Source organism: Schistocerca serialis, chromosome 2 (assembly GCF_023864345.2).
Source record: "Schistocerca serialis cubense isolate TAMUIC-IGC-003099 chromosome 2, iqSchSeri2.2, whole genome shotgun sequence".
NCBI classification, from domain to species: Eukaryota; Metazoa; Arthropoda; class Insecta; order Orthoptera; family Acrididae; genus Schistocerca; species Schistocerca serialis.
In genome coordinates this window covers 247,639,897-247,653,638 of record NC_064639.1, presented here as the reverse complement: position 1 = coordinate 247,653,638, position 13,742 = coordinate 247,639,897, and the positions used below count along the sequence as shown (strand labels likewise).

At 44.2% G+C, this 13,742-nt stretch overlaps 2 protein-coding genes and 1 non-coding gene across 5 annotated transcripts in view; all 3 read left to right on the top strand.

The window, feature by feature from the left end:
• Positions 1–13,742, top strand: part of LOC126456997 (dehydrogenase/reductase SDR family member 11-like) — a 604,547-nt gene that overhangs the window by 131,105 nt on the left and 459,700 nt on the right. The window lies entirely within an intron of this gene.
• LOC126456996 (dehydrogenase/reductase SDR family member 11-like) overlaps positions 1–13,742 on the top strand; it is a 38,158-nt gene that overhangs the window by 19,503 nt on the left and 4,913 nt on the right. The window contains exons 4-5 of the mRNA XM_050092962.1: positions 5,080–5,209; positions 7,297–7,440. Of these exons, the coding sequence (XP_049948919.1) occupies positions 5,080–5,209; positions 7,297–7,440 (274 nt within the window). The remainder of the gene's footprint in view (positions 1–5,079; positions 5,210–7,296; positions 7,441–13,742) is intronic.
• LOC126458680 (5.8S ribosomal RNA) lies at positions 6,626–6,780 on the top strand. Its single transcript, XR_007585675.1, has one exon. It is a non-coding gene; the product is annotated as a 5.8S ribosomal RNA (ribosomal RNA).

Here is a 13,742-nt window from a genome sequence, read left to right as displayed (position 1 = left end):
CGTCAGACCTGAAGATGTAAACACTGCAATCGCTCAGATGAATGATGATCTGTCTTCAGTAGTGACATGGGCGAAAAACCTGGGGCTTAAACTAAATGCAAAAAAGACGCAAGTAATCTTAACAGCCCATCAGAAATTAATAAGTTCAGATTTCCGCGAACGGCTACCTCCTATTCTGCTCGATGGCACTCCAATACCATATCAGAAAACAGTTAAGAACTTGGGTGTAACTTTGGATGAGCATCTCAACTGGGCAGAGAATACAGTCGCAGTGTGCCGAAAGACGTCTGCTTGTCTCTATGCTCTCAAAAAGTTTCGGAACGTATTTCCACAGGACTTGAAACGCCAGCTCATGTAAGCACTCGTTCTACCGGACCTCCACTATTGTGATGTAATTCAACAAGGCATGAGTAGTGAAAACAAAGGACGGCTAAAAGTAACCATGAATGCCTGTGTGCGTTACACCTGCAACATTCGCCGATATGATCATGTTAGTGCTTCATACTCCGAGCTAAAGTGGCTGCGGCCGGACAAATTGCGTGACTACCACACTCTATGTCTACTTCACCGACTCCTCGTCGCGCAAGCAGCCCAGTACCTTGCCTCAGAGATTAAAAACCTGTCATGCCATCATAATCGAAACACGAGGCCACTCTTATTTGGTATCCTAACTGTGCCCACTCAGGAAACAAAAACTTTTGCAAAGTCCTTCTCAGTTGCCGCTGTCCGTCTCTGGAACAAACTGCCCCTTACCTTGCGCAAAATTAAATCTCCTGTTACTTTTAAGAAGAAGCTGAAGCATTTCCTACAATCATCCTCATAACGTTCTCCACAAAATTAATGTACAAGGCCAATCCTCTCATCTGTCAAATAGCAAAGCTAGCGTCTCTTATCTTGCTCCTGAGATGCCTTCCTCTTCATCTATCTCTATTAGCCACGCAATCTTCTTTTCCTTTATATTTCCTTAATTATGTTTCATCATGTCTCTCTATTCTTCTCCTCCCTTCACCATCAGTCTCCCTCAAACTCCCTGCTGCTAGCACTCCTATCTAAAATCTGTCTCTTCAATAATGTCTAATTATAACAGTACTTATGATCTACGAATATAAACTCTATATGTATGTATTTTTCCAGGTGTGCCTTTGTAATTGTTTATTTCACTTTTTGTACTAGATGTAGTTTAACATGCCTACTAAAACATATGAATGTAAAATAAGTAGAATGCCTGGTTAGATGTAAGAGAGGGCCTGATGGCCCTAATCTTGCCAGGTTAAATAAATAAATAAATAAATAAATAAATAAAACTGCTTTGGCTGTTCTAGATCGATGAACCAAAACATTATGATTAGCTGTTTAATATCTTGTTTGTCTGTCTTTGGAACGAAATACATCACTGATTCTGCTTATCGTGGATCCGACAGTTTGTTGGTAGGTTTGTGGAAGTATGTGGCAAAAGATGTCTACGCACAGTTCAAGTAATTCGCGTAAATAACGGGGTGCTGATTTGTGTACGCTTTGGTGGCACCCGATAGCGACCCAGATGGGTTCCAAAGAATTTACATGAGGCGAATTTCGTCACCGAGGCACCAACTTGAGAACACTATACTGGTCCTCAAACCACTGTAACACGGTTCTGGTTCCGATACACGGATGCTTATACTGCTGAAGGATAACATTGCCGTTGGGGAAGAATCAAGAGTGAAGGGTTGCAAGTGGCTCGCAGCTGTCAGCGTGTCTTTGATTGCTACCACAGGTCCTAGGCAAGCGCACAGAGCATAACTCTGCCCCCACCAGCCTACGTCCGTGGCACGCTGTACGTTTAGAGCCGCTGTTTACGTCGATGAGGGCGTGTGTAGAGATGACCAGCGACTTAGTGTAGTAAAAATGTAATTCACTGGAAAATCCGATACGTTTCTATTGATCGACGGTTGAATCCCGAAGGTCCTGTCCCCAATGCAATCATAATTTACGATGTCGTTGGGTCAACATGTGAACGCCACCATGCGGCATTCAACGTCGCGGTGGGCAGTAGTCATAATGTTTTGGCTTGTTAGAGTATATGCCGTATCAGTCCTTCAGACGACCATTTCTTTTCCAATTTCTTGAGACTTTTTCTGTACATTTTCGTCCTACGCTTCCATTTTATTTCATTCCTAAGTGACTTATATTGCTGAATTGCTGTCTTTCCTTGTACATTTTTTAAATTCCTTCTTTTGACGATCAACGGAAGTATTTCTTCGCGGTTACCTTCCTTGTGCCTATGTTTGTCTGTCCAACTGTTTAGAGATGTCCATTCCTCTTCAGTTGAACTGTTTACTGTGGTATTCATAATCATACTCTCTGCAGTCTTAGAGAACTTCAAATACATCTCTCCATTCCTCAGTACATCAGTATCGCTCTTCTTTCCACATTGCTTCTTAAGGACGGCTCTCGTAAACTTCAACTTACTCTTGATACTAAATTGTGATCTGAGTCTATGTCTGTTCGTAGATATGCGTCCCAATACAGTTTGTTATTTCGGGATCTCTATCTGAGCCTGATGTAATCCCGCGGAAATCATCCATTGTCTCCTTGCCTTTTCCAGTTATACTTCCTGGTCTTGTGATATTTGACTAGCGTATTTGTTACTAACTGATATTTATTACAGGACTCAGCTATTCTTTTTCCTCTCTCATTTCTACAACCAAGCCCATATTTTCGCTTAACTCTGTCGTCTACTCCATACCCAACTATAGCTTTCCGGTTCCGCAGTATTATTAGAATTTCATCTCCGATTACATACTGTATTACCCGTCCAGTGTCCTCATCTACATTTAAACGCGAAAAAATTGGTATAGGCGTGCATATTCAAATACAGAGATATGTAAACAGGCAGAATACGGCGCTGCGGTCGGCATTGCCTGTATAAGACAACAAGTGTCTGGCGCAGTTGTGAGATCGGTTACTGCTGCTACAATGGCAGGTTATCAAGATTTAAGTGAGTTTGAACGTGGTGTTATAGTCAGCGCACGAGCGATGGGACACAGCATCTCCGAGGTAGCGATGAAGTGGAGATTTTTCAGTACGACCATTTCACGAGTGTACCGTGAATATCAAATCGCCGACATCGTTGCGGCCGAAAAAAGATATTGCAAGAATGGCACCAACGACGACTGAATCGTTCAGCTTGACAGAAGTGCAACCCTTCCGCAAACTGCTGCAGATTTCAATGCTGGGCCATCAGAACATCTCAGCATGCGAACCATTCAACGAAACATCGTAGATATGGGCTTTCGGAGCCGAAGGCCCACTCGTGTAACCTTGATGACCGCACGACACAAAGTTTTACGCCTCGCCTGGCCCTGTCAACATCGACAATGGACTGTTTATGACTGGAAACATGTTGCCCGGTCGGACGAGTCTAGTTTCAAATTGTATCGAGCGGATGGACATGTACAGGTATGAAGACAACCTCATGAGTCCATGGACCCTGCATGTTAGCAGGGGGCTGTTCCAGCTGGTGGAGGCTCTGTAATGGTATCGGGCGTGTGCAGTTGGGGTGATATGGGACCCCTGATACGTGTAGATACGACTCTGACCGGTGAAACGTACGTAAGCATCCTGTCTGATCACCTGCATCCATTCATGTCCATTGTGCATTCCGACGGACTTAGACAATTTCAGCATGACAATGCGACGACACGTCCAGAATTGCTACAGGGTGGCTCCAGAAACATTCTGAGATTAAACACTTCCGCTGGCCACCAAACTCCCCAGACATGAACGAGATTGAGCATATCTGGGCTGCCTTGCAACGTGCTGTTCAGAAGAGATCTCCACCCCCTCGTACTCGTACGGATTTATGGACAGCCATGCAGGATTCATGGTGTCAGCTCCCACCAGCACTACTTCAGACATTAGTGAAGTCCATGCCACATCGTGATGCTACACTCCTGCGCTACACGACATTAGGCAGGTGTACTTTGTCTGTCGCTTCGTCCTCTGCTGGAGACTTCTGCATGTGAACTTGAACTATTGTTGTTGGCGTTCGTTTGCTGTCGATTCTGATAAGAACAGCCCTAATCATCGAACTGTTCACAGTAAAACGCTCTCTACTTTACCTTCCTACCCTTAAAGAATACTACTTCTATTATGCCATTTTTCAGTGCTGCTATATTCGCTTGACCTGAAATCATGGTCTTCTTTCCATTTTACTTCAGTGATTTGTACTATATCAAGTCTGAGCCTTTCTGTGTCCCTTTTCAGGTTTTCTAGCTTTCCTTCCAAATTAAAACTTCTAACATTCCACACTCAGACTTATAGAATGATTTCTTTTCGATGGTGTTTTTGTCACGGTTACCGTCCCCTTGGCAGTCCCCTTCCGGATATCCAAATGGAGGCCTGATCCGGAACCTTTTGGCTAAGTTATCATTATACATTTTCCAATTACAGTCCACATGTCCAGTGGAGTCACATTAAGCATACTTAATGTAGTGGTTTCCATTGCCTTCTGTGTCCTGACGCCGTTGATCGTTGAAGATTTTTTCGCCTCCAAGGGCAAGACATTGCTCTGAAACTGTCTGCTCCTCCGCCCTATATGTCATTGCTTTTAACAGAACGAGTGTCCTTACAACAGAAGTATTCGGCCGTTATTGCTGATGACTTTTATTCAACAATTAAGCAGTGGGAGGCTTAGAATCCTGGAGCCTCCCTGATTACTAGTCAGGGACGCTACCCGTAGGCAACGGACGCTAACTGTTGTCATTACGGGCAGCCTAATCTGTCATTGGTAGAGCTGACCTCAAGTAATCATACGTATTCATACAACCCGTTGATGAGTTGCCGCATATAGGACAGCTGAAGAACAACTGGAGCAACTGAAACTATCTGAGAAAGGGCGTCAATGTCAAATCGATCAAGTGCTTTTTCGTAGCTGGTTCCTTGCCTGTGACGAAGCGATAATTGCACCCAGGTTGAGATCTCATCATGCGTCAAAGTTTAATCACTTCCAGTAGTTTGGACACAAATATTATAGACATTTTTCAGTCGATGATACTGTTTGTAATTGTGACTTAAAAATTATAATTTTCGTGTTCACAGCATATGGGGACACATTACACCAAATCAGAGCAGCATCGCAATGTACTGCGCCAGCAAGCAGGCTGTCAAGACGCTACTGGAGGGCCTCCGGAAAGATCTCGTCGCCAGAAAAAGCAAGATTCGAGTCGGTGTAAGTTCCTAATTACATTGATACCTTACATCCTAATTTACTGTGAAATTCATTCCTTCCAATACTAAACGATTTACATGTCTGTTTGCAGAAGAAAATGATTTGTCAGGGAATGTTTGGATGTTCTAAGTCGCGGCCTAATGAGGATAATGCTAACTGTGAGTTCTCTCATCATGAAAGCAGGTGCACACAGAATCTGTATTAAGCGATGCACATTCAGTGGAGAAGCGCTTACTGAATTGGACTGTTAACCATAATGGGCACATTCTACTCATAAATGCAACATTTTACCACTTCTAGTAGTATGTCCCCTGAGACCATCCATTTATGATGTTCCTCGGATGTGTGGTGTCTTACATATGTGGTACTATGTGTGTGGGATAATGTGGGTGCTTAAATTCGAATCTAACATCCGTTTCGCCCATGTGATGTAAGTGCACTGAATTGTTGTAATTGTATTATGAAGATGGTGTGAAATCAGAACTATAGATCAAAAAACATACATCACACACGTTTCCCGAATCCCTCCACTCACCACAACTGAGTCTTAGTTTCCAAAGGGCAATGAACATCATTTTAAGAAATACAGATGAGCGTTCTGAGACACGACTTGCAAATTCCATTCCGAATGTAACAAGGACAAGATGACGCAAATGCTATAGAAACTGGTAAATGAATAAAGTAACGGGATATTGTAGCTTTCCGGCGATCATTTCTTCCTTTCTCAAGTTCTTTTCTTAAAAAGTTTTCGCAACACAACGCTAAAAATGTAAGGGATCAATGTTGCCTTATGTTTACATCAGACGTTCTCTGTCAACCGCATGCAACAGTTTTGATGACAATCTGAACTTCAGAACGTGCTAATCACAGGACGATAAGCTCGTTACATTGTTGTATGTCTCAAGCCCATCACACCCCAAGAGGGAAAAAAAATCTTTCTCATTTCTTTCTGTGGCAGTTTTATAGAGTCCATCAAATTTAAAAATATGTGTCGATAATGATGTTTGATACTTGTGTGCCTACTTGGTGTAAAGTGGATCATATGTAGTTTGCAAATAATACACTTTTCTCTTTATGCTGAACACATATATATCAGAATTCTCATTCTGGAAGCATACCCCAGGCTGTGGCTAAGCCATGTCTCCGCAATATCCTTTCTTCCAGGAGTGCTAGTTCTGCAAGGTTCGCAGGAGAGCTTCTGTGAAGTTTGGAAAGTAGGAGACGAGGTACTTGCGGAAGTAAAGCTGTGAGGAGCGGGCCTGAGTCGTGCGTGGATAGCTCAGATGGTCGCCCGAGCGCTTGTCCGCTCCGGTGTGGAGCCGTACGACGCCCATCGGCCGTGAGGCCGTTGGACACAAAATACTGGAACAGGGGCCGTCAAACGCCTGTCCCGCCTATGCAACTGTTTTGATAGATCACCCAGGACGGTGGATCACTCGGCTCGTGGGTCGATGAAGAACGCAGCAAATTGCGCGTCGACATGTGAACTGCAGGACACATGAACATCGACGTTTCGAACGCACATTGCGGTCCATGGATTCCGTTCCCGGGCCACGTCTGGCTGAGGGTCGGCTACGTATACTGAAGCGCGCGGCGTTTGTCCTGCTTCGGAGACCTGGGAGTGTCGTGGCCGCCTGTATGGCCGGGCGCGTCTCCTTAAACGTGCGATGCGCGCCCGTCGCCTAGCGGTTCGCATACCAAAAATAAATGAAAAAAAGATCAAGAAATTAAAAAAAAGATGGTAGAACACTTATGCGCGAAAGATAAAGGTCCCGAGTTCGAGTCTCGGTCTGGCACACAGTTTTAATCTGCCAGAAAGTTTACCAGTGTTAAGAGGAAATTTTAATAACTTACAATTCGACGTTTTTACAACAATTCGATGTTTTTACAACTGTTCATTTTTCTGTCAACACTTTCAATTTTCTAGTTACGTAGTTGGATATTTTTATGACGCTTAACTATGCTATCACTTTCCAGGACTATGACCGGCATATCGACCTGCGTTCAGTATTTAGATCTGAGTTTCTAAGTCTGGAACTTTGAGTACTAGAAACATAATTTTTTTACTCGAATTTTTGTCCTCACAGGAGGTTTCTCCTGGACTTACCAGAACGGGGCTCGCGAAGAACGCAGGCGCAACAGAGGCGGTATACGATATGTTCCCCTGCATGGAACCCGAAGACATTGCAGGTGCTGTTGTTTACATGTTGTCCCAGCACCCTCGCGTACAGGTAAGTACATCTTTTATAACGAGATTTACAATAGGCTCAATCGAGTGTCAGGAATAGGACTCGTATCTACACAAAGCTCTTAATGTGCCATGAGTTCAGTTTACACAATTTTGCACTCAAAAGAATATTCTTAATCATGATCAAAGGCAGGAGCTTCCTGTTACTATTGATAAATGCAAAAGTTGTAACAGAAACATGTTTTAAAGTTCGACGAAATATTGAAGCGAAATTTGATCCTTTTTGTACCTTTGTGTTGAGGACATTGCGTTTTATAGCGTTGTATGATAAATCTGTATTCTTTTCTTTATTTTTACTACAACATCCCTGTGTTTTACGTTAAAAGTCAATTATGTTCGAATAAAACCAGAATTACTCATTGACAGTTTCAAATTTGCTAAAGATACTGTTTACTTTTAAGTAGCAGACAGGAGGATAAGTATGGAAAGCAAAAATGTTCCATAGGTTACCCAGCCCTTTATATAACCACACTCAGTTTCTAGTCCGCACACAGTTTCCAGTTTTCAGGGGAATCTAGTAAGACACCGATCGCAAACGTAAAGAAAGCGAAAATTATGTGGTAATACCCGATAGGTATGCAGCACGCCTAACGTTCAGTTAAAGGGGATACGACCTTAACTGACAAACGCTACTAGGAAGGCTACCGTAGCCTCTGCTTGTGTATTGTGTATTAAGCCGGGGACCTAGAAACAACGGAGAGGCTTCGTCCCACTGCAGCCCTCAGTGGATCAAACCCCACCACAGGCCTCAGCGGGCCACCCACCTCAATGCTGCCCCACAGAGAAACTAGGGTTACTGTGTGGTTCAGCCCCCAGTTGGCCTCCCCAGGGAACGTCTCATACCAGACGAGTGTAACCCCAAATGTTTGCATGGTAGAGCAATGTTGGTGTACGCGTACGTGGAGACAGTGTTTGCGCAGCAATCGCCGACATAGTGTAACTGAGGCAGAATAAGGAGAACCAGCCCGCTTTCGCCGAGGTAGATGGAAAACTGGCTTAAAAACCATACACAGGCTGACCAGCACACCGGACCCCTACACTGATCTGCCGGGCAGAATCGTGCCAGGGACCATGACACATTCTCGCGTGGCTAGCTGGGCGGGCTTAGCCTATGCTTACTTATGACAGTCTATAGTAGCCTACAGTAGTTTTACAACGCTAATCAGAAACTCAGAGTATTGCTGTTGTAGCCTTTGGTCTGAAGACTGGTTCGATGCAGCTCTTCAAGCTAGTCATTCCTGAACAAGCTACTTGTGAGGTAACGGGCGAGTTGTGGCGTCCTGAAAATATTCTAAGTTCGGAGTTGGCGTGGCCGCACGGGCCGCTCGGCAAGCCGGGGCTCGTCAGCAACCACGTGGGGCCGAACGTTAGCCAGAGCAAGAGGGGTAGCCCCAGCACGTGGTCCAGGGCGACTGCATGACTGGGAATTCCATGTTGACGCAGTGTCAAATGGTTCAAATGGCTCTGAGCACTATGGGACTCAACTTCTGAGGTCATCAGTCCCCTAGAACTTAGAACTACTTAAACCTAACTAACCTAAGGATTTCAGACACATCCATGCCCGAGGCAGGATTCGAACCTGCGACCGTAGCGGTCAGCGGTTCCAGACTGTAGCGCCTAGAACCGCACGGCCACTCCGGCCGGCGACGCAGTGTCGAGGACTGTGCTTTGTGTCGATGAAGGAGATTTGTATGCCGGCAGTGCCAAAGATGGCGGACTTTGTGAAACCATAATGGCAGACATTTCACAGTTCATCTAGAAATTAATAGTAGCCAGAGGAATCATGATACCTCAAAAAGAAACATGTACATTACTGTTATTTGCATGATGATTCTGATGGTATAATCAGAGTTTCAATGTATTTATTAGTTTAAAGTTTAGTATCTGACTGTAAATTATACAATTAACACCCAGCAACTAATTTCCAAAATCTAAACGGTTCATCCGATTTTGCCAATGGACATGTCTTTAGAAAGCTATCAGTGTAAACCTAAATTGGTATTAATTACAGACATTTAACTTGAATAGTGCATGAGTTATTGGAGGTCAAAGTGGCCGATTACTATCGATCGCGTCAGGCCATATGTAGTCCACAGTTACACGAAAAAACGCTAGCAGCATGCTTGTATATATATGTATTCGTCTTTGTCTCTGTTTATATCCGATAGATACTATTCATGAAGAAATTAGTCAAATATTTACTATGTTTTAGAAAGCACAGACGTTAGGCTACTGGCCTACTTGGCTTCTATTCCTTTGTTATATGTTTATTTAATTGGTTTATGTATTTAATAATGTGTATTAGAGCGTGTTTATGGTCCAGCCGTAGGAATATTTATTTAATTTAAAGTTATTTAAATGTAAATCCAGTATTTCGTATTTGTTTCAATATGTTTGTGAGTGTGCGTTGGCTTGGAGACACGACGGGAGCGTCCCAGCCAATCACAGCGCTCTTTACTTCGGTAGGCGAGTACCAAAGTCAATGGAGGGACAGGACTGGACAGGACGGCATGACGGACGGTCGCACAGTACACGGGGAGTGCTGGAGGGGAAGGCGCGATGGACGGTCACAGGAAAGACTTGGAGAGTGTTGAGTGGTTTGCGCGTGGTCGCGGGAGATATAAATATTTCGTAGTGCAGACTTGTGCACTTGTGAGAGTTCTGTGGCTTCTGCGGTGAAGACGTAGTATGCGTTTAGAAGTGAATATCTCGCGAGCTATGTTGTTGTTCATAACTAATTGGTTCAAATGGCTCTGAGCACTATGGGACTTAACATCTGAGGTCATCAGTCCCCTAGAACTTAGAACTAATTAAACCTAACTAATCTAAGGACATCACACGCATCCATGCCCAAGTCAGGATTAGAACCTGCGTCCGGTGCGGTCGCGCGGCTCCAGACTGAAGCGCTTAGAACCGCTCGGCCGCACTGGCCGGCGTTCATAAATAATTACGTGAAGTAGGTATCTATTGTTTCCCTGTTATTCAACTTATATTTTATTTAATTGCTGGACCATCGACACCAATATGTGTTTTGCAGTAATAAATGACATTCTTCAAGGTATCGCACTCATCATTTAAAGTTGTTAAAAATAATACCTGCAGATTTTATTTAATTGCAATCTTTAATATATAAATTTCTATACATTCAAAATTCGCAGAGGGTATATTCATATTGTACACTGTAGACTCAGCAGTATTTGGCTTGTAATGCGGCAACTACGTATCTCAGCCCCTAGACAACGAAACCAGGCAAAAATTTTAATATTTCAACTCTGAGACTCTGAGACCGAGGGTACGTAGTTGAGGGCCACCCCACTTTTCTACTGAAACCTACATCCATTTCAATTTGCTTACTGTATTCAAACCATTGTCTCCCTCCTATCGCACTTCCTTCCTTTACCACAATGACGATTCTTAGATACCTAAGGATATGTACCATCAACTGATTCCTTCTTTTAATGAAGTAAATTTCTCTCTTCCCCAATTCGATTCTGTACTTACTCATTAGTTAGTCGATAGCCCACCTCCATAGCCATGGTCACCGGCAGGGTAGCTCAGTGTGTTCGGTCAGAGGGCCGGCTGCCTTCTGTAATAAACAAAGCGAGTGAAGTGTTCAGCGATGAACTTGAAGATGTGTCATGTGACGTCCGCCCAGACCGAATGACGAGAACAATGACGAAAAAATAGTCACTAACGCACGCTTTTGCAGTAGCGCTCGACTCGAAGTAAGCCAGTTCGAATCCTGGTAGTGGAGGAAATTTTCACTGCAAGTATTCGGTCAGCAGGAGGAGAGGTGGTGGCATAAAGTTTCTGCCCCAATGCCCTGGGTTAAAATTTATACCCCTCCGCAGAGTCTCATGAAGTGAGGGCATTCGACATGCTTGATGGTGGCACGCCTGTCAGATGGTGACATTAAGTTCGGGTCCCCTTGGTGTTCCGAGAGTAGTAAGCTAAGTGCCGGCACTGGGAGCCACACTCTCCCTTCTCTCCAACACAAACATAACACTACACTACACTACACACACACTACAAACACACACACACTCACACACACATTAGAGTCATCTGCAGTTAACAGATACACTTCTGCACACAGCACACACTTCGCGAACCCAATGCGTCTGTGGGTGTGAAGGATGGGAAAAATCTTGCCAATAAGGCGGATGAACGGGCCCTTCAGGGTCTCCCAGCCAGTCGTTCATACGACTTTAACTTAGTTATTCGATCCACTCTTCCAATTATCACCTTTTTTTGTATCACATTCACTAACGGAAAAAATTGCATCACCAAGAAATAATTAATACAGAGTAACCAAATGTCGGGAATACATTTGTCTAGGTAACCATGCAAGTGATTAGCATTGGAGATTACAGATTAATGTAAGCGTGAGATAAGGCATTGCAAATGGGAAATGCTGTTGCATAACTGGTGTAAGTGCCAGAATGTTGAACGCAAGCATGCAAACGAGCATGCATTGTGTTGCACAGGTGCCAAATGTCAGGTTCTGCACTTGGTCGGTCAGTACAGGGTAGGTGTCGGTTAATGGTGTTTGTGGTGGACGTTTGAGTTGTCGACCGATAATGCCCCATACGTACTCGATTGGAGACAGATCTGGTGACCAGGCACGCCAAGGCAATGTGTCGACACCCTGTAGAGCATATTGGGTTACAACAGCGCTATGTAGGTGAGCGTTATCCTGTTGGAAAATACCCCCCCCCCCCCCCCCCCCCGAAACGCTCTCCGCTCTCCATGAATGGCAGTACAACAGGTCGAATCACCATACGACGAACAATTTCGCAGTCAGGGTGCGTGGGATAACCACGAGAGTGCTCCTACTGTCATACGAAGTCGCACCCCAAACCATACCTCCAGGTATAGGTCCAGCGTATCTAGCACTCAGACAGGTTTGTTGCAGACCTTCAACTTGTCTCCATCTAATCAACACATGGTCATCACTGGCACCGAGGCAGATCCGACTTTATTCCGAAAACACAACAGACCTCCACCCTGCCCTCCAGTGAGCTCTCTCTTGACACAAGTGAAGTCGCAAACTGCGTTTGCTTGGGATCAGTAAAATGCATGCTACAGGGCATCTGGCTCGGAGATGTCATTGAAGTATCCGTTTTGTAACAGTTCGCTGTGGCACTGTGTTGCCAACAACTCCTCAGATTGCTGCTGCAGATGCACTTAGACACACAAGGGCCATACCCCGACCATGATGCATTGTCTTCAATCTCGGTAGTGTCACGTGGCCATCCTGAGTCTAGTCTTCTTGCGACATTTTCGTGTCCTCCGCTGATAGCAATCGTATACAGTGGCGATATTCCTGCCAAGCCTCTCTGCAATATCGCATAAGGAACATCCAACTTCTCGAAGTCCTATTACACTACCTCGTTCAAACTCAATGAGGCGCTGCTAATGGCGTCTTTATGGCCTTAAAGGCGTTCTTCACTAACATCAACTCATCACGTCAAATCCCAAAGGTAAATAACGCTCACGACTGTTAGAGAGCGTATTTAAAGCAAACTTGACTGGCGTCCTCGTAGTGGCGCTACTAGCGAGTGGCACGAAATTTGAACAGACATCATCTTTCAGAAACACGCCTACCAACTTTCTTTTATGTCGCACAACTCATTCTTGGTGTCGTGATATTTTTTGCGTCAGTGTATTTCAAAAGATTCTGTTCCCTTCTTGTGTGAACTGCTCATCGTCCACGTTTCACTGTCGTACAAGGGAACTCTCCAGAGAAATACTTCCAGAAAAAACTTCTTAACACATAAATTTGTGTTCCATGTTAACAAATTTCTCTTTCCCGGAAACGCTTTTCTTCCTATTTACAACCTCTATACTGTCTACTTCGATAGTTTACAGTTATTTTATTGCCCAAATAGCATAACTCACTGACCACTTTTAATGTCTCATTTCCTAATCTAATTCTATCAACATCGGCCGATTTAATTCGACTGCGTTCCCATTATCCTTGTTTTACTGTTTTCAAGATGCTAACCAAATTCGTTCAACTACTCTTGCAAGTCCTTTGCCGTCTCTGATAAAATTACAATGTCATCGCCAGAACTCAAAGTTTTTATTTCTTCTCTCTGAATTTCTGGTCCCCTTTTCGAATTTCTGCTTGGTTTCCTTCGCTGCTTGCGTAATGTGCAGATTGAGTAAGATCAGAGAAAGGTTGAACTCATGTTCTACATCTCTGCAAGGCACCGTACGGTCCGTGGCGGAGGGCACCCTACACCACAACTAGTCATATCATTTATAGTTCCACTGGCAAAC